A 20,098-nucleotide genomic window follows, 5' to 3' on the forward strand; every position below is an offset into this window, starting at 1 on the left:
CCAAATTTAACTCCAAAAGTCGACAACTCTTGAAACAAACTTGATTTGTTACTTTTGAATGGTACGAGATATCTTTGAATTGGTTAGACTTGAGAGAAGATCAATAGATTACGTACAAATGATTTAATTTCATGGAGAAAATCTTCAAAACTCGGTGAAAAGCAGCAATTAATGCAAGGACAACAATTAAAAATGACAAATACGGATGCATAAGTGCTAAAAACCAATTAACATGTTCATGATGATGCCCAATGTCCTTGAGGTGCAACAGCCCACAATGAGCTACACATATGCCCGCACTGATCATGATGAAGTCTAGCATGCATGCTCCTGCTCCTCAGAGATTCTGAGAGTTGACCGGACCACGGGGATCATAACCCATAATGATTCAGTTAATTACTAGCACCGAGTGATTATTATCTTGTATTAAGGAAAGATCCAATTGCATAAAATGGCTAGTTCTAACAATGCAAAAGTTGACCATGAGCCATACACACACACATACATACATAAACACATATGGTGGGGTAGGTTTAAAAATTAAAAGTTAGAATGTTCGTTAGGATGATAAGTGAGCCATAAAAGGTGATGGAAACTTTTCTGTTTTGTCAGAATTTCAACTTTATAACTCCACGTTAATCTTGTCACCACTATGACTGTATCTTTTCAACCTCCACCTGATCAGTTTCTTGAGGTACGAACAGACAATTCTAGACAATTCTGCAATTGTCCCATCAAAATGCCCTAACACACACACACACACACACACAAAACGTAGTTGATCGAGGAGGAAACATGCAACCTGCGGTGGAGGTTTGAAGGTTGAGTTCAATCATTATTAATGAGGTGCCGCCATTTGATTATGGACTGCTAGAGATTCTTGGTGGAACCAATGGTTATAAAACTTACAATACATGTTTTGTGGCCTCAATCATGCAACCTGTGAAGCCTTTTGCCGCGGTCGATGGTTATTGCTATCGGCCGCTCGTACAAATACCATTAGTCTCAATCATCATGCATGCGGGTCTCTGCTTTTGCCCGGACGTTTGTGCTGACTAGTGACTACACACGCACATACATATATATATATATATATGTATGTATATATACAAAACAAAAACGAAAAAGAAAAAGGAGATTGCAGAAGCAGAAAACACAATCACAACAGTTACACAAGTCCTTTCACCACTTGTGAAATGCAGTTTCAGGTTGTCGGAAAAATTTGTTGACCGTACTCTGACTTGACAAAAGAATAAAGAAAAAGAGTAACAGGAAGAACACTTCGATTAGGAAAATTTGGCTGGTGATTTCAGCGGGCATGCATGGGCTTGCATTTTGCGGATAGATACGTCTCTGCTGAACTTGTAATAACACAGCCCCCGATTCCATTCATTGGCCATCTCTGAATAGACATTAATCATCTTATAAAACTGGTAATCTTTGTTAGCTCCACAGCCTATCCATACCCAATGACCAACTTTTGTGAACAAATTATTTACCTCCTAATTCTCCACGCACTACTTGGAAGTAAGGGTGGATTTGGAGAGCCCTTTTTTATTTTTTTTTAATAACTGCATTTTGAGTTTCACCTGTGTATAAAACAATTATCGATTTAGTTCAAAGCGGTAAGTTTGACAAGAAATTATCAGGCTGTATCTTCCATTGAACTGAATTTATTAGGTAGTGCAAGATGCACAGAGAAAGTTCAAGAGACGAGGCAAAAGCCATGCAACAAAACCCAATGCTTAAACGGAGGCATTAGAACCAGCTGTTATAAGCATAAAAAGGAGCAGAAAAATATAGAATTTTGTGACACTGATGAAAGTCAATCTGCAGAAAAAAGCATAATGGAGCTATTTCGATCGCACTCTCAATACTCAAGTGTTATCAGGATACAATCGGTGAATGCACGTTGCACAACCTATACACCACTCGAAAACCTGTTTATTATGGATGCTAGGAATGAAGCCCTAAGGATTCACTGGGTAATATTAATCTGTCAAGCCTTAGAAATAAGAAATACCTAGTAGGGTCAGACTGAGAGCCACTGAGAGCCACAGCAGGTACATAATTCAAAATTTTAGATAGCATCTCTATGGTTATTTGATCTCAGAACAATACGATTACAGCTAACAAGATGGCCAAATTGCCAAGAAAGGAACCGAAAGCGCCAAGTTCAAAATCTTTTTTCCTTCCATAAATATCTCAAAAAACTCTATGTTGCTTATGACTCTACAATACCAAAAGTCCACATGACAATTAAAAAGACTGGAGCAAATCTAATCTGAAGTACACTTACTGCAGCAGAACTCTAAGCAAATTCAATGCTATTTACAAGAGACGAGCAAGAATTATAAATTATTACTCCAAAAAGCTACCGAACCTCCCCATCCTCATCAATTTCTCCACCCCTGTACTCATCATGATCACCACTCCTGTAAGAATCCCTATGATCTCTCCTCTGTTTCTTGTATTGGCTATCTGAAGCAATTTCGGGAGTCCTCGAGTGCAGTTCCACCTATCATGCAGAAACTAGATTTTGTAATCTTAACTTAAACGATCATACTACAAAACAGAAAGACTGTATAACCATTTAACAGATAAATGAGAACGAGAGTGTATTACCCGCTTCAATTTTTTGCGTTCATCACTGTGTCTGTGAGAGTTCCTAGGCCGATCTTTCTCGTTTTCATCCAAACTTGTATTGTCACTTGAGTGCCGCTTCCTGTGTTTACTGTCCCTGTCTCTGCCTGACCTTTCTCTCTCTTCAAAACTGTGGGACTCTGTTCTATCACTGTCCGTTCCATCACTCTTGGGTCTCTCTTTCCCTTTCCTGCTTTCAACTACTTTCTCCTTGTCTCTTCGGTGTTTCTCTTTCTTCTTCTCCCTATACCTTCTGTCTTTATCTTTTCTGGCCTGCAAAACAATAATAATCATCTCAAATTGCATGAATTGTAATCAAAAGTGAACTGAAAGCTAAAGGTACACACTAAAAGGCTGAAATTATAAGTTAAAATTTGTCTTCTACAAACCCATGAAATCTCGAGTAACTCCACCACAAATAACATTTGCAGGAGAATAACACATGATTAACCAATTCATGTCTCAAATAAAATTACTATAGATAGTAAATAAAGGCATAGTTTGGGAGGTCATAATAACAGGATACCATCTCAACGTTGACAGTTACAATAAGAGTACAATATTGAAACTCTTGTGAATTTCTTCTGAATTCAATGACAATCAACCTTCCTCCATATTAAGATCGCAACTTCTAAATACCTAAATACGTGTATCCCTCTTCTTCTTAACAAGTGTACCAAGTTACCAACTAGCAGTCTCTTCTCTATCCAGAAGAGTTGGTCTCAACTTTTGTAAATTTCACCACATGCCAGGAAGCATTTTAAGGAAGTAACCTCAATGGGTTAATCGCCATAACTAAGTAGTAATGGATAAGCATAAGATCATCAATACAATTGAAATACCTTATCCTCCCTATGCTTTCGTTCCTTCTCTTTTGCCTTTTCCTTTTGTTCCATTATGAACTTTTCAAAAGTTTCCTGAAGAAAACTCTCTTCTCCAATGAACCTAAACAATAGCATGGTTGTTCAGATCTGTCAATAGACATTAGTTGGAGCAAGTTATCACAAAAGAGTTTCAATCTATCATACAAAGTCAAATTAGCCAAACATTTCAAAACTTAATTAGTTGTGAGAACCAACAAATCATCAACCAAAAGTAATTCACTGGGATGAAAAAGAGAACACGTGCAAAATTTATGGGCAATGGGAATTTTTATTTTCAAATGCAAAAGAGAAAAAGAAAAATATACATGGAATTGTCACCAAGCTGTAGACATCCAAAAGAGAGCTGCATAATCCAGTTATATACGATACAAAAGGGTTCAAATATCCAAGCAAAAAAAATCCACCAAACTTCTCCTTTTCAATGAATTAAAACATTTTAAAAACAAATTAAAAGTTGGAATTCAAGTCTCTTTTATGAGTTTTAATTTTTCCAACCTGCCTTCTCCAATTTCATAACTCAATTTTTGAGCCCTCGAGCTACCTTCCCTAAATAAGTCTATTTGCTTAAATTTCTCCCAATCTGATTAAGCAACCTCATAATCCCTTAATAATTCTCACCATATCCAATATTTTATAAGATACATCCTAGTGCAGTGCAAAGACTTAGTCGAGAACCGGTTCGCACAATCACAAAAAGCATCTTTGTCCTTCCCCTTTTTAAATAAGGTAGGCTATACTCAGAATGCAGGCAGTTCAAAATCCTGCAACAGAACCAACCCAATAACTGTGTGCAGTGCCCAAACCCTCTTAAACTTTATACGGTGCTTACACAAGGCAATTGAACATTTTCTCAAGCATCTTTCACCTAGGAGCTCTATTTAGCATTTCTTTTTCAAGGTAATTGGCAGGAACCACTAGACCCAACTGAAACTCAAATTTCACAAAGACGATACTTAGAGAAGTTTGTTCCTCTATGCATCCTGCAAAAGCAAAGAGTTCCCCATTAGATATGCCCTCTTAATCCCTTCAAGCCTCCTCTTGCCAAACAAGAAGAAAATCATTTGAGCAGCAAAGCAATGAAGTGCTGTTGCACAAATCTCAATATTTCTCCAAAGCATTGACCATCAAGCTGCAGCCAACGGTCCCATTGACCTCATCAACCACAAATCCCCATGGAAACCCATCTAATTTCAGCTCTCGTCATACTTAAGTGAGTCAAGAAAACAAATTTGATTCCCTCAAACATTATGGCCCATAAATCGACTCTTTAAAGCGTTGTCACCCATAAATATTTCCAGCAAAAAATATGGCCGAAAGCACTAAACTGTCTAGGACAGACATTTCTGTTTCTTGCAGACTAACAGCATAAACTGGAGACAGCTCCTTTCTAACAATATTCACGTCTTGAATATCAACAAAACCCGACTTCATCTCTTTGATTAGTCATGTTTATCAAATATACCTTTCTAATTTGCATTCAGCTCTCTCATCTATTTGACTGAAAAATATACGTTCCAGGACAGTTGCTTTTACTGACAGAAACTAGAATGAGAAAATCTTTGCCAGAAATTTTTCATGTTCTGCAACATGACTTTAGTGTAAATGTTGTCTAGGTATAGCTCAATGGGAAAGTAAATATGGATTAGCCAACAATGTTATCTTGCCTGTGTTCAATAAGTTGTTTCCAGTCCTCCCATCTTGAAGAAATTGAAATTTCCTGTAAACCAGCAAACAAATAACAGTTAAGGTTGCCTTATTTAATATCCTGCCACAACAAAGTAATTTAAAAATATTGCAAACAAAACTTGAGTTTTTCAGACCTTTGAGCCATGCAGAAATTGATAAAGGTCATCAGCAAGACGTTTACGCCTCTTAGCTTCTTTTTCCTCCTTTTCCCTAGCTCTTTCCAGTAGCTCATCAAATACAAGCTGCAATGTGGTAATGCATGCATTAGATTTTTGAAGTCAAATGACTTGAAGTCAAATGACCAACAGTAGAAAGAATATCCCTTAGGCAACATGTGCTAACATCAGAGGAAGCAGAACTTAACTAATTCAGATTATCCATGCAAATAAATAAATAAATAAATACTTGCTCTTCTCCTCTCACTTTATGGTCATCAATCAGGGAAAAAAAAATGATAACGATTTTAAGCCTCCTTCAGATTACCAACACCAGAATGGCATAACAACAAATATTGGTCTAACAAGTGGAAATTGCCAAAAATTAAGCCTGATGGAAGCACCATAATCAGATGGTTAAATGAAATCCATGTCCACCTATCATGATTAAGCTGCACTCCAGTCATACTTTCTTCCAATGCTTCTTTACAACAACAATTTCCTTATCCTGGAATCTTTATCTTTTGTAAGAAGCACAGAAGCTCCTAAGTTCCTTGTCACTTTATCTAGAACAACTCAACAAACCATCATTGACTCGTATTCTTCAACTTTGCATACGTATTTGATATTCCTCAATTAAAAGCCAATGCGTGCATAAATCTGGCAAATGATAAAGAACTAACCATCTGGTCATTGTAATAAGCATGCAAGTGCAACAGCATATCCATCACTTCATGGATGGATTGTTTTATTCGGTAAAAAAGACCACGATAACCAAACACCACAAACAAGCATGCCATAGCACAAAATCATAGTCAAATTTTGAACACCTTCAATAGGTTTGTGTTCACTTAATCCATCAATTCGTCACTCTAACTCTATTGCTAAATCTAACAACATTGCACACAGAGAGTTTAACCAGTAAACATCAGACAGTCATCCCAAATTCTTCACTGAATCCTGAATGTGAACCTTTCATCTCTTAAAGGCAAGGTGAGCTTTAACTAAAATAGATACCAATACAACATATATGTTCAAAAAACTTCCAGCAGGAAAATCTACATGTACAGGAAAAACTTACTTTTAAATTAACGTCTGAAACTGGTGAACCGACATCTTTTGCAATTGCAGCCTTGAAGTCGTCAAGAGTTGAAGATGATGTCAAACTGATCTGCAAGCCAGCCAAGAAAGCAATGGTAAATATCTATGATAAATAAAACTTAAACCTAAAGAAAATAAATACCTCTCTGATGTTGACTGCATCTCTTATCTGGGCCTTATCATCCAAATACTGCGACCAATATTTATTGTTCCAAGTGAGTGAGTATAAATAATGCTAAATTAGAAACAAGAAATACAGCCTCAGGATATGTGATGCACAAGGAATTTCGTAATAAAGAAAAACAATATACTGGACTATAGCCTTTAAGGACTCATGATTGGCCGTTTGATCTTGATCTAATCATGCTTCATTGCCACAAAAACAATTTAATGTGTAGTATATGAAGCAGAAAAATTGTCATCTTTTGGCAAGGAGCAGAAAATCTACTGCACAACTGATGCAACACCACGATACACGAGTACTATTTTGATCAGATAAATAGATGAACAATTTTAAAGATAGTCAAACTCCAATTTAACATGATAAGCTTTCTCACCAATATAAGATAGAGCCAAAAATATAGACATCGCTGAGTAAAGAGATGAACTAAAAATTATTGATTAAACTGAATCATGAAACTAAAAAGTAAAATGACAACCTATCTTCTAATCCTCCAAAAATCACCCCATCAAATGCCCTTGTTATCCCTAAGTCTAAGAGCAAATCTATACATATGACCATGGGGACAATTGCCCCCACTACGCACAAGAATATTGACTAAATTATAATTCCACTAATAGCTTGAGCATTGAATTAGAACTCAAAATGCCAACCATATGTCAAATTTAACCAAAATGTATCTATAATTGCTGAGAGAAACTTTCAAGATGCCAACCAATGCACCAAATTCTTGACAAGATAAACAATAAAAAGATTAGCATTCACCTTCTTTACTAGCTCCTCCGAGACATCGTCAAAAAGTTCTTTTGCAGTTGACCCTGAGGAGTTTGATGAGACAGCCAGATAAGCAGGCGAATCTTTAACCTACAACCATGTTCAAGAAATTAAGATAGAAACTATGACCAGAAATTGCTATATGTTTCCAAAAAAAAAAAAATGAAGACAAAGTGATCAACTTTTTCCTTTCCACAACACGATCCACTTTTGCTTTTTCTACAACACCACATTTTACAATCATATAATGAAATAATAGGATGACAGTTGGGAGAGATACAAATCAAATGAAATACTAGAATCATGCATCTTGCAATCCTAAATGAAGATTTATGAGCAATCAATGTGTTTGGAGTTAAATGAACGCTAAAGCTTGTTAAACAAGGAGGTCTAATGTATCATGTCCTATTTTTGTTACTTTTGTTCATGGATTAGGTGGAATTGGGGATCACTATTTCCCCTTACCATTTCTGTCCCTTCTACATGAGACAACACAATTCCCTCTATAATTATGACAGAGGAGAGGCAATAGGATTATGTGTTGAAATAAAAATTAGCAAACCACAAAATGACTTTACTCATTCCCAATTAGCTATAAATCCATTAAGCCATTCTGAGACAATCCTAAAATATATTTTCTCTCTGTTAAAGTAATTGTTCATTTATCTAGTCTAAACCAAACAAAGAGTGACTGACTTGAAAAGTATTAGAAATCCAGGGATATAATCCTGGGACTAAGATTCTAGGATAATCAATCCCACCCAGTCCAGTCTGTAAGCGAAGTGTCAATCATGTTAACTGCAGCATATGAAATCAAACGTATCATTATACCCTTTTCAGCTTATGTTATCTAGAGGAGAAAGCAACCAACTCGATGCTTAGTTGTTTGCATGAGAACACAATTACTAACCTGAATACAGTAATCACGCCAGAGAGTTTTTGCAGTGAGTATGCCCGCTGCAACATGCTCCTCCATCAGCTTGCGGAATTCGTCACGATTTTTACGCTCTGCTTTTCTTTGTTCTTCCTAATTTAATAAGAAACGAAGGAGAACTAATAATATGCATCAAAAACTTTGAAAAGTAGAACCTAAAACTTAGACCAATCATTAGTACCCTCCGCAATTTCAATTGCTCCTCTTCTTCCTTCTCTAGATCACGAATGTATTCCTGCCAAGTCAACATCAACGAGGGTAATATCCAGACCATTGATCATAGACTCTAATATAGAAAACCACTAAATTTTTTCAAATAAAATGGCATATTGAATATCATAATTACACCAACTCTAGATCAACCTTCACCCTTCAAGTATATTTTACTTGTAGCTTCTAAATCAAGAAAACTGAATTAGATATTTTCAGACTTCCAAAGTCATAGTTACATGTAATTACAAGCTTCTGCAAGTGTAAATTAACCAACGGAATAAACAAGCAGTACCTGAAATATTTCCAAGCGATCAATTTTTTCAAGGCGTGAGCACCTTTCATCAGCCTCTAAGCGATCTTGAACTTTTCGCCACTGGCTGCTTGCCTGCATAATATAATCACAATAGTAAGGAAGAATGCATTTCAAAAGTGTGCATGACAAGAATTAGAACTCCTCAAAATAAATTACCTTTATAAAATCACAAGATTTAAGAAATTCTAAATATTCCACTCTATTATGTTTCTGCTCTTCCATAGCTTTTGCCCGTTCCTAATCAAAATCTCAAAACAGAGGTATTAATAGCATTGGAATTTTAGGATAGATCTGCAATCACCAATTTACTACCTTATTAAAAAATAATAATAATAACCCGTCAAGTAACCAAGTCTGTGTCACCACTTACCCAACAATGTAATGGCACAACCATTCAAACTTCTAACTACAGTAAATATACAAAGAAAAAGTCCATCATGTCGAGGTTATATGCATAGACCGTTACTGGTGAAGCCCTTAGACCATAACAACAGTGAAAGAAGAAAATTGTATCTGATACAAATTCATTTGAGTTCAGCTGATTAGTGAACCTGTAAATCACTAATCCACCTAGATGGTACATAAAGTGTGTGGTCATAATCCTATCAGAAGCAGTAGATCCTAGGATCTACCAGAATAAGTATCTCTAGCAAACCATAGTCTTGTTTCATTCTTATTCGTATTCAGTTGCTTTATTTTTTTTTGAGCAGATCACAGTGACAGTTAGAATGTACCTTCTTCTCAAGTTCCTCCTTATAATTTTCAAAAAGATCCTCACGATCTTTAGCTCGTTCAACTGCTTTAAATCGCTCATCATCTTCAAATGTGGAAATTGCTTTACTGGATAGTGAAAGCAACTCAGTTAGTTGACAGTTCTAAAACAGAATTCACCATGAGAAATGTAGACTTCAACTATAATTAAATTGCAGCAAAAAGATTACATAAGGAATTCTGTCAAACATAATCTAAAGTAAAAGGCAAGAAGGATCACAATGCAGAAAAGACATACCTCCATCTTATGGATGGTGTGAGCTCTTTGGATTCCTGTTGCGAAGAAAAAACGAATAAAATTTGAAACACATTAGGAAAGTAAAATAAGTGGTGGAGCAGAAGAAATTCTTGTGCATATCAAATTTTTTTTTTTTGTGGAATATAAAAGGGGGCAATATTGGCACTCCCAAAATTGTTAATAAAACGCCTGTCCATTGCCAAAAATAGAAAACCTGTATTCCAACTTATGTAGTGCCCAAGAGCAAATCTACCCATTCCCTTGTCCAGCACCCCAGCAACCACCCCCCTTTCCCGCATTTTCCAGTGCTCCCCCACCAATGCTCATCCCTTGCCCTGGCCAATCCAACTCCACAACCCGCTTTCCCCTCCTTCCATCTAAATGTTAAAAGTTATTCCAACAGAACAACTATATGCTGCTGTGAACGTCTCACCAAAAATTATGCAGGAAACACATCAAAACATAGCCTACGTTTCAACTCTGTTTGTTCCTTTTTTGGTTCATTCAGCTCATATCACAGTGAAAAACAAAATGTGAGGCTGCATACTTTTGCTTCAGTGTCCAAGCAGGCATGGTTTTTATCTAGAATCCCAATTTCTAGCAGCTGGGTAATTTGGGTGGCTGTGCAGGGGAGTAAAGGGACAGGGAAAGACCAAATGAAGCAGAAGACAACTAGGTTCGGGAGCATTGAGGTGTTGGGGAAGAGAAGACTAAGACAATAGAGAGGATTAAGGATGTTTTGGTCAATTTCCAGAATAAACTGTTGAGGGGTGCAGTGACAATATTATTAGTGCCAGTACTGCCACCCGCCCGAAAAAAAGGGGTTCAAAATAAAATCACTGATAAAGAAATACTTACTTCTAGCATCTTCTTGAAATCTTCCCGTGCTTTTTTCTGTCTAGCACGTCTCTCTTCAGCTTCTTGCTTTTTCTTTTGGCTCGCAAACTAGAAAACAGACCATAAACACAGTGGTTGACTCTTATTCTCGGGAACAAAAGCAATAGGTGGCAATTGAACATCCTCTGAAAGTCTTGTTTTCATATAACATATCAGAATGTCTTTGTGCAAAGCATTGATGAGAAACTAACCTCGTTAAAAGCTTGCTTCCTCTCTCCAAGGGATTTTAAAGCACCATATCTTCGATCATTAATTATTACTCTCATTGCCTGATCAAATTTCTACTTTAGCAAATAGTTATTTTGAATGAACTGGTATATATATTGGTAATCCCGTATGAACCTGATCCCAAGTCCAGTCTGACCCAACATTTTCAGTTTCCAAAAGGGCTTTGAATGCATTCTTTGCCTCCTGGAGCAAGTAACCAAGATAATATGAGATCAATGAAGTTAACAAATAACAAACAAAATTACAAGCAGTTTACAATACCAGCTTGTTCTCATAGACCAAGGGCCCCTGCTCAACTGTTTTCTCTTCGGATCTTGCACTATCTTTGATGTCTTTTCTGGCTTCCTTCAACGCATAAATCAGGAAGTCTCAGCGGTGGAAATCAATATGTACTCAATTGTAAGTACCATCAAAAAAACAGGCAGTTGTACCTCACTATTTCCTGGAGATACTCCAGCAACTGAAGTATCCGGAGCAGACAAAACAGCACAACTACTTCTGCAGTAACAAAGGCAGGATACTAATTATAATGACTGCCAATTTCAGAAAGCAACAAAACATATAAAAGCAACAAATTCTATACACTGGTGTTCTAACAGTAGTTTCCAAGGCAACTGAGACTGCATCCTTGTCTAAGACAGCAACAAATGGTGTATGAGATTCTAAAGAAGTCTGCATATCAACATCGTCCATTGCCACAGGAGAAACCTCAGCTGCTGGGATTGAAGATTCAGGAGTCACTAAAGATTGTTCGGTAACAATTGGTGCCACTGGATTTGGGCTTGACACAGCAGGTTGAGCAGGGAAAATAGATGCTTCTATACTGGAAGATGATGCATTGACTTCAGAAGTGGAGACAGCAGCTGAGTCCTGAGAGCTTGCATCCTTTCTTTCTTGTGTTTTATTCAAAGAGTCCAAATTTACACGTTCACGAGCCAACTGCATGCATAAAAACCAACAGCTAAACCTCAAAATTTAAAAGAAGCTGGAGAAGAAGGATGAAAACAATAAGGATGAAACGGATGAAAACAATAAGATCAGCAACAAATTAATCAACTAAAAGAACCTTGACTTCATCCGGGATACGCCACTTGGATTGTTTAGCAACTCTATTGTAGTAATACCTGCGTCAGATAATTACACATTTTTTGTATAAGTAACTGAATACTATAATCCATGTGTTCAAGAACGAAACATGAACACAACAAATAGGATAGTCTTATTGTTTCACGAACTTCCTGCCATCAGGACTAGTATATTCTCTCCAGTCAGTTGAAGCATCAGCCCTCTGTATGAATAGGAAGCAAAAGCCATGTCAAATTGAGATGAAAACCCTAAGAATAAATGGTTACTTGGAGGCCTAACACATTAATTGGTAACACATGGTCAATATGCTATAGAAAAGAAGGGAAATAAAAATCAACAATGATAAGTGGCAGAAGCTTACGGTATAGATGCAATATTACAGTTCTCAACCATTAAGACCTGTCTATCCATCGAATTCCAACCAAAACCTAGTATTTAGAAGTCATACCTTAAATTGAGATCAAAGCAAAACAGATGACACAGTATATGAGACCTAAACTTCAGACGTTGAAATTCCATAGCCAATGACATGACATACCAAGATCAGCTAATTACATCCATATTACAGCAGAAAAGCAAAAATACTGCAGTACGGATTCAATTCTCAGGGTTAACTACAGCTCACCTCCTTGGGCATATTGTTATTCATGTCAGGCTTTGGTTTTAGAGAATTTTCTCAAGCAATATCTTCTCACCCACCTCATACCAAAATTACCTAGACAGGCCATAGAATTGGCAAAATCTACACTAACGATATGATGGTTACAAACAAGGATCACTCTTGGGAAAAACTGTAAAACAATCAGAATAAGAGTATACATTTGCTAAATTCAAATGGAAAAAAAGAAAAGACTGTTGAACAAACTCCTCATCCCTTTACCTAGCATCTGCTTCACCTGACTAATATTTCATGATAAAAACTAAATTTTGGGCTGCGTGGTTTTAGTAATCCAGAACACACGTTAAAATAGCTAAATTTACCAAGACTCAAGCAATTTAGTAAAGTGCAATAGGAATCTAAGAACTGCAGTATAGTCTACATACCTACCTACCAACCAATTGACCAGACTGCATACACCCATTGGCGGCTTAAGGCAATAGGAATCAGCCAATTCATAAAAGGGTATGGAAGTTGATCAAAAACTGAATCAAAATAAGAACTGCCCCATCCAGGCAGATAGTTATGGAAGCAATAGGCATGAGTTGCAACGTCAAAGTCATCTCCATCTCAGAAAAGAAAAATACGATATACACAAGTGGTGAAACACCCTGCAGAGTAGAAAGGCAATTTTTGGGAACAGGAAGGGAGAGGAAATTTCTAAAAACCCTTCTGATGAAGCAAAGAAAGTCTAGGAAATGGAAGGCAGACTCACTACATTTAACTAATGCTAGCTGGCATCCAAAGGAAAGGCTTGCAGTCCCTTGACAACATATCCTTGTTTTGTTTATGTCGCATATAAATAAAGTATGAAAATAGATTTAAAAAGTACAGAAGAAAATAAAAGGTTCTATTTTCTTCTCTCCACAATTTACCACTACATATTAGGTAGCAGCTATGTTTAATCTCCTATCATCGCTACAGAGGAAAAATAAGGAAACCATTCTCCAGAAATTAACCGCAAGGAAAATTTTTTCTGTGCTCTGAATCTTATAATGCCCACCCTTCCTTTCCCAAAAATGATCATAGGGAGAAGGAAGTAAAGAAGATAAAAGTGAAGAAATACAGGACAGTAAAAGGAGGCAGGGAGAAAACGTTTTTAAATATGGTTTCATACGAATTTGACTGTCACCTGATGTTAAATCAGGGGCTGGCATAAATAAATAGAAGAGGTAGTCTGTCAAAAAAAAATGGCCTCTAACAACAATAGCGCATGTCAGAGAATAAGCTTGAACTGAAATAGCTAGTAAAACAAAAAAAAACTGTTAGAGAACTAAATTAAATAGCAAACTAATTAAAAGAGACAAGATGCTAATCCTCTCATGACTAGATGTTGCAACTATTTTACATCCTAACTTGAAAGATCTTTGTATCAGGAAAAGTTTAATCATTCTACTTCACATCGCATAACATATTCTCCAGGAGGTTACATGTACAACTGGAAAATTATGACTCACCTCAATCGGTGTCATTAATGCTAGAGGCTTCTCCCAAGTAGAAAGCCTTGTCAACCTATTGTAATAGTACCTGCAACAACCATTTGCAGGAGAATGACAAACAATGCATATTTAAATACAGAAATATATGACAAAGGAAAAAATTATCTTAGCTAAATCAATAATCAACTCATAATGCTAGAGTTGGAAGAGAAACTCATATAAGGATTAATAACACCAAATTATGCATTTTCTAAATGCAAAAGTTACTTATGCAATTCAATGCTAGCCAGATTCAAGAAAAGTACGTACAACTTTTTCTTTGGTAGATCACTGAAACATTAAAAATGCTCTTTTTTATTCTGTTGGGAAAAGAATATGACTTCCACCACCAACACTACTCACATCAGAGTTTAGGAAATTAACTGACACAGTTATCACATAAAAACCACTGGCCATTCTTCATTTCTAGGTCCTGAAACTACATGGCATCAAGTTATTGGAGTTACAGAATAAATATTATAAATCGATTGCTGCTTTATATGCATATGTTCCTGCTAAATGAATGACATTACAAAGATGTCATGTGCTTGCTTACCATGTGACTCAACAAGACCGGCAGTCTTTTATGAGCAAAATTCTCATCTTTGATTACATAATCAAGCTTCAGATAAGGAAAGCATCAGAAACAATAACAGCACTTGAACTTAGGTTCTCATTGATGTTATCTTGAGAAACATAAGAAATCCATGTTCAACAAAATCTACAACTTCTCAAATAAATCACTTACTTTTTCCCGTTACGAGCTGTGTGCTCTATCCAAAGCAAAGAAACCTTTTCACCAAGGTCAGGTTTGGAAGTTATTTCCTGAAATCAAAAGGAACATTAAGAACCAACAGAAACCACAAGAATGCAGTGTCATACCAACAATGAACATGAAGTAGCTAGAAAGAAGGAAATTGAAAAGTTAATTTAGTATATCTCACTGGGTTTGCAGCACTTGCACATGGTTCTTGTGTCTGCTGCACAGGTGTAATAGGTTTTGTGCCCTGATTTCCATTTGATAACCAAGCTTGTCCCTCAGCAGGAAAATTCAGAAGTGTTGTCTGGGACATTGGCTGGTGCTGGGAAGCAGGATCCACATTAATTTGCTGCAAGCAACAGGATGATAACAATAACTAGTCAAAAACCAATTTCAATATGTTAAAGACTTCAAACTCGATTTCTATCGCATATCAATGTCTGTTCTTACAGTATTTGATGATGAAAGAGGCATTCTGGGTCCACCAAAGCCTGGCATATAGTTATTTGAGATCTGTGTATTTTGCTGAGGCTGTCCAGGAACAGGTGTAGGAGGTCCGCTCTGCTGAAAATCTTGCAGGGGCCTTGCCTGTGCTTGAGGCAGACCTTCTCCTGCTGGAGGAGGTCTAAGAGGAAGCTGATGCATAGGTTGGTGAAACTGAATTTGTGGAGCCGGAGGAAGAGGTGGTGGGGGCATTCGGACGTTTGCATGTCCAAGAAATGGTTGAGGAGCCAAGGCAACATATGGCTGTGTCTGCTGTGGTGGGGGCACAGCCCGGTACTGTTACAAACATGTGTCACAAAATTATCCATTTGGCATTACTATGAAAAATTTATTTGGCAGCATGAGGCCAGAGCAACAATAAATGTGTGATTATCAAAATCTGCAGTGCAAAATTACTATATAAACTAATTCAACCGCTTAAAAACATAATGCAAGAAAACCTTACTTGCAGGGGCATGGATGGAAGAGCACTTTGTGGAGGACCAAGAGAACCAATTAGTGGAGGCCGATGGGGCTTTTGTAGAAATATCATGAACCAAATAAAAACATGTAGCAATTAGCAAACCATATTGAAATTAATCAATGTTAGATAGCATGAGTACAAGTATTTCAATCATGCTCCATATTAATCTTGAAATTCAGAAAAAATTTGAGTTTCAAAAGGCAAGAGGAAGATGTAATGCACCACCATGCTTCATGAGTGCTAGTCGCTTAACAAATATTAATTGTTGAAGAATAAAAGAGTAATTGTATGCTCCTACATTCCAAAATCAGTAGGACATACAAAACAGATCAATATATTCTGGGAAAAAAAAAAAGACATTTTCCAAGTAAGCCATTCAAATAAGCAAAAATATTTAATCAACATTTCCTACAAAATCTAGTATTCTGCAATCAACTCCCAAATTATGTTTAACTTGCATCAGACATTTGCAAATTCCTAATTTCCACATGTCAATGGGAAGAATTGCAATTCAACCAGGATTTCACTGCTAAAAATATTCAATCTAGTAATGTTAGTCATCTATTTTAGACACATTGATTCAGATGTTAACAAGCCCAAATAAATGCACTACTTTCTCGATTTTGAACACAAGCCACTTTCACTGAATTTGCATGCGGAAGTCGCATGATCTTTAGTTTTAGGGCAGCGTCCAAGTGAGAAGATTTCCCCTTAATGATGGAAAAACAAGACTAAAGCATATTTGTAGTAGAAATTTGGTATATATTTTTTCCTTTTTTTCTTATAGGGAAATCGACATTTCTATAACAAACAGCTGCCCGTTTACAAGAGGTCGTACTCAAAATTGAAATTCAAAATGGTGCCAAAAATGCTTTGAAAACTTTGAGGACCAATTTGGCAATTAAGCCAATCCAAATGGTCAATTGACAGGGATCTAGGATTCTTGTTGCTGTAATTAGAAGAAAATCTTGATACAAAATTAAGCTAGGAATGTGCTGCCATAAACAAGTCAAAATATAATTTAATCAATGTTGGCAAACAAGTCAATGACACAACTTTATATGGCAATGCATTAGATGAAAAAATGGAAATCAAAGCACATGAGGGTAGGTTAATTTTCCTTAGTCGATTCCCCTTATGAAGGTTTTCTATCATAACTTCCCTTCATTCCAACAAAACCTAACAATTGAATATTCACCTAGCGTCACGGCGTAACTTCACTTGGCATCAATTGCTTGAAATCACAAACATTTTCATTTGCTACAATACACATATCACTATATTCTGCAGGTTTTGTACACCCATGAGGACTCAATGGAAGAAGCAAACAATGATATTCTCCATAGTAATCCAGAAAATGAAGTGTATCTACTCTACAAAATCTTGTGCAATATATGAAAACCTTTAATAGAACAGGTCAGAAACAGAGGAAGAAGAAAAATAATGGAGAGATTTTACCTGCATTCCAGTGTATTGAGAATTATTTGCCATGGCTGTGAAAATGTCAATTCCTGAAATTTTTCCAGAAAGCAAGCAAGCATTTTATTTGGTATGGCCATAAGGTACATCTAAACAGTCTTGAAAAGCCATACAACTAATAATTGGAAAACGCATTATTTAGTATTGATATAGGAACCATCACTATCAACACATGGCTGTGAAAATGTTAATTCCTGAAATTTTTCCAGAAAGCAAGCAAGCATTTTATTTGGTATGGCCATTAGGTACATCTAAACAGTCTTGAAAAGCCATACAACTAATGATTGGAAAACGCATTATTTAGTATTGATGCAGGAACCATCACTATAAACACATATAAACTTGTTTAGCTGAAAAACGACATCCTAACAACCCATTCTGGCTTCAAAGATACTAGCAGATGCCAAATCGATAATAATACCACAAGAGCAAAAACAAAATGTGGCATTCGTCTCTACAATGGAACAGATGAGACCGGAGAGAGAATCATTTGATCGCAACTTTCTAAATCTGCTTTTCTTGCATTGTTTTTAAAAAAAAAAAAACTTCCATAACAGAAAAGCGTGGGAACATATTTAAAAAGGCCACGTTAGCAGCAGGAGATCTACGCGCCAAAACAATCAAAAAGGTTTCGACATCATTTTCTGGCCTAAAATAGGAATAACAGCAAAACTTCCAGCAGAAAGCATAACAAACGATGAGGTTCTAGCCACATCCTAATTCCATAAACAGCAACGTTTAAAATCAAGCTTAATAGATGTCACATCCCTGCAATCTTCCTCATCACACATAAAAGGCAAATGAAACTGAACAAAAGAAGTGAATCTCTCTCAATCATTCCATTGATTTAGTGATAACAAAAGAAATCTAATAACACGAAAACAACTCTCTCTCTCTCTCTCTCTCTCTCTCTCTCTCTCTCTAGAAATCTGATAACATGAAAACAACTCTCTTTCTTTTTCCTCATCTTTTTCCTTTTGGCAGGGAAGGGTGGAGTTCCTTTAAATCAGAATCTCATTAAAAATCATAATACCGATCACCTCATAAAAACATAAAAAAGATGAAGAAACAACAAAGTTATCACACAAAACCCAGAATTAGCACTGAAGGTCGTCTTAACGAGCCGGCGCACACGTATAAACAAAAACAAGTTACAACCTTGGAATCCCCTAAAACCCCAAAAACAGGTTGTCAAATTCTATTTTCAATTCAATTAAGACCCCTGAAGAACAGCATCCCGAATTCATTCAAGCTGTCTTGAAAGCCTACAAATTCAGCCCTAAAGCTATCTCTTCCTCTTTTTTTTAAGTCTTCTAACTGGATTAGTTCAACAAATTTACAGAAGGGGTTCCAAATTTTATTAATCAATCTTCAAGTTAATGGAATTGAACTAAGAACTCAACAGGGTTTCAAAAATTGTGAATGCAGATTAAGAACGGAAAAAAAAATAAAAAAAAACGTCGGTCAGGGAAAGAAACAAAGAGCAGAAAAGATCGAACCAGTCCGTCAGTATGAGTCCGAAGATTTGTTTTGTACCTTTTTTTATTTGGGAATTGATTTGGAATTCAATTCAAATGAAGGGTGTTTAGTTCAATAAACTAGGCCTGAGTGAGTTGGAGATACAGAGGGGAGAGGAAAGCACATTCTTTTTTGGAAGTTTTGTGAGGTGAAGCTGAAACTGAAACGGAAAGGGGGCTTTGGGAGTGATATTTATACACGACCGGACGCACACAAAATAACAAATAAAACAACGTGAAGATGCACTGTACTTACCATCTCCCTCTATATCCCAAGTGCCCTGTTTGCGGTCTTAGTTGTCGTTGTTCTCTCTCCCCTGAATCCTGGTGCCAATTTCACTTTCTTCTCCTTTTCTTTCTTTTATTTTCGGTCTCTTTTTGCCTATTTGGCTGCCTGCATAAGGCTACTTGGGTTACTTGGTACAAACATCCGTTCTATAAGCGGAAAGCTACCTCTAAAATAGTATCAAATTCGCCTATAACACTTGTGAGATTCTTGTTTAAAGATTTGGCAAAAACATCTCGTCGATACTCCAATCATTAATCTTATACATTTTCAAGTACTCGAACTAGACCTGGCAATTGGGCGGGTTGGGCGGTTTTGGGCGGGTTGATATTGGGTTTTTATTTAAATGGGTTATACCCAACCCGCCCAACTTTAAATTGGGTTACTTTTGGGTTGGGTCACATTGGGTCATCTCAAACCCATGACCCAAATATGACCCAATATATTAATTAATAGATTTTGATACATAAACTTTTTCACATACATTTTAACACACAAAAAGATTTTTTTCACACATAAATGTATTTTCACACATACAAACACACACTCACTTCTTAAGTTCCTTGGAAACACATCATAAATAGAATAATATTTTATATTGATCGTATTGTGAATTTTAGATGATAAATTATACATTTAAATAGATTAGTTAAAAAAATTGTTTACGTTGTACTTTTTTAATACTACTAATTGAAGTTCGATGGAATTAGTTCCCCCCCCCTCCCCCCTCTTTCTTCTATAATCAACAAAGTTTTCAAAACTTAACTTCTCTAATTCTTTTCATTCTTCAAACATGTTATATCAGAATTCTGTTAAGCAAAGAATCACTTGGTAGATTAGCACTTGCAT

The 20,098-nt window shown here is 36.4% G+C and overlaps 1 protein-coding gene across 4 annotated transcripts; it reads right to left on the reverse strand.

The window, feature by feature from the left end:
• Nucleotides 1-2,175: 2,175 nt before the first annotated feature.
• LOC140004184 (pre-mRNA-processing protein 40A-like) lies at nucleotides 2,176-19,358 on the reverse strand. Of its 4 annotated transcripts, none has more exons than XM_072079540.1 (29): nucleotides 19,220-19,358; nucleotides 17,426-17,478; nucleotides 15,950-16,018; nucleotides 15,451-15,780; nucleotides 15,185-15,349; nucleotides 14,989-15,065; nucleotides 14,220-14,289; nucleotides 12,254-12,306; nucleotides 12,085-12,142; nucleotides 11,602-11,957; nucleotides 11,450-11,516; nucleotides 11,280-11,363; nucleotides 11,133-11,201; nucleotides 10,982-11,059; nucleotides 10,752-10,838; nucleotides 9,894-9,928; nucleotides 9,619-9,724; nucleotides 9,041-9,121; nucleotides 8,864-8,956; nucleotides 8,540-8,593; nucleotides 8,335-8,451; nucleotides 7,416-7,514; nucleotides 6,612-6,659; nucleotides 6,450-6,539; nucleotides 5,348-5,455; nucleotides 5,192-5,244; nucleotides 3,486-3,588; nucleotides 2,626-2,916; nucleotides 2,176-2,518 (listed from the first exon to the last, which is right to left on the reverse strand). In XM_072079540.1, exons 2-29 carry the CDS (start codon nucleotides 17,456-17,458, stop codon nucleotides 2,375-2,377), a joined length of 3,018 nt encoding a protein of 1,005 aa, XP_071935641.1. In that variant the 5' UTR covers nucleotides 17,459-17,478; nucleotides 19,220-19,358; the 3' UTR covers nucleotides 2,176-2,374. The 4 variants fall into 4 exon arrangements, 3 of the variants coding, with proteins under 3 accessions (XP_071935641.1, XP_071935640.1, XP_071935642.1); XM_072079539.1 differs by lacking the exon at nucleotides 19,220-19,358 and adding an exon at nucleotides 18,983-19,206; XR_011840342.1 differs by lacking the exons at nucleotides 2,176-2,518; nucleotides 19,220-19,358 and adding an exon at nucleotides 18,983-19,206 and having other exon boundaries at nucleotides 2,687-2,916; nucleotides 3,486-3,614.
• Nucleotides 19,359-20,098: the final 740 nt, after the last annotated feature.

This window comes from Coffea arabica, chromosome 2e (assembly GCF_036785885.1).
Source record: "Coffea arabica cultivar ET-39 chromosome 2e, Coffea Arabica ET-39 HiFi, whole genome shotgun sequence".
In the NCBI taxonomy this organism is placed as follows: domain Eukaryota; kingdom Viridiplantae; phylum Streptophyta; class Magnoliopsida; order Gentianales; family Rubiaceae; genus Coffea; species Coffea arabica.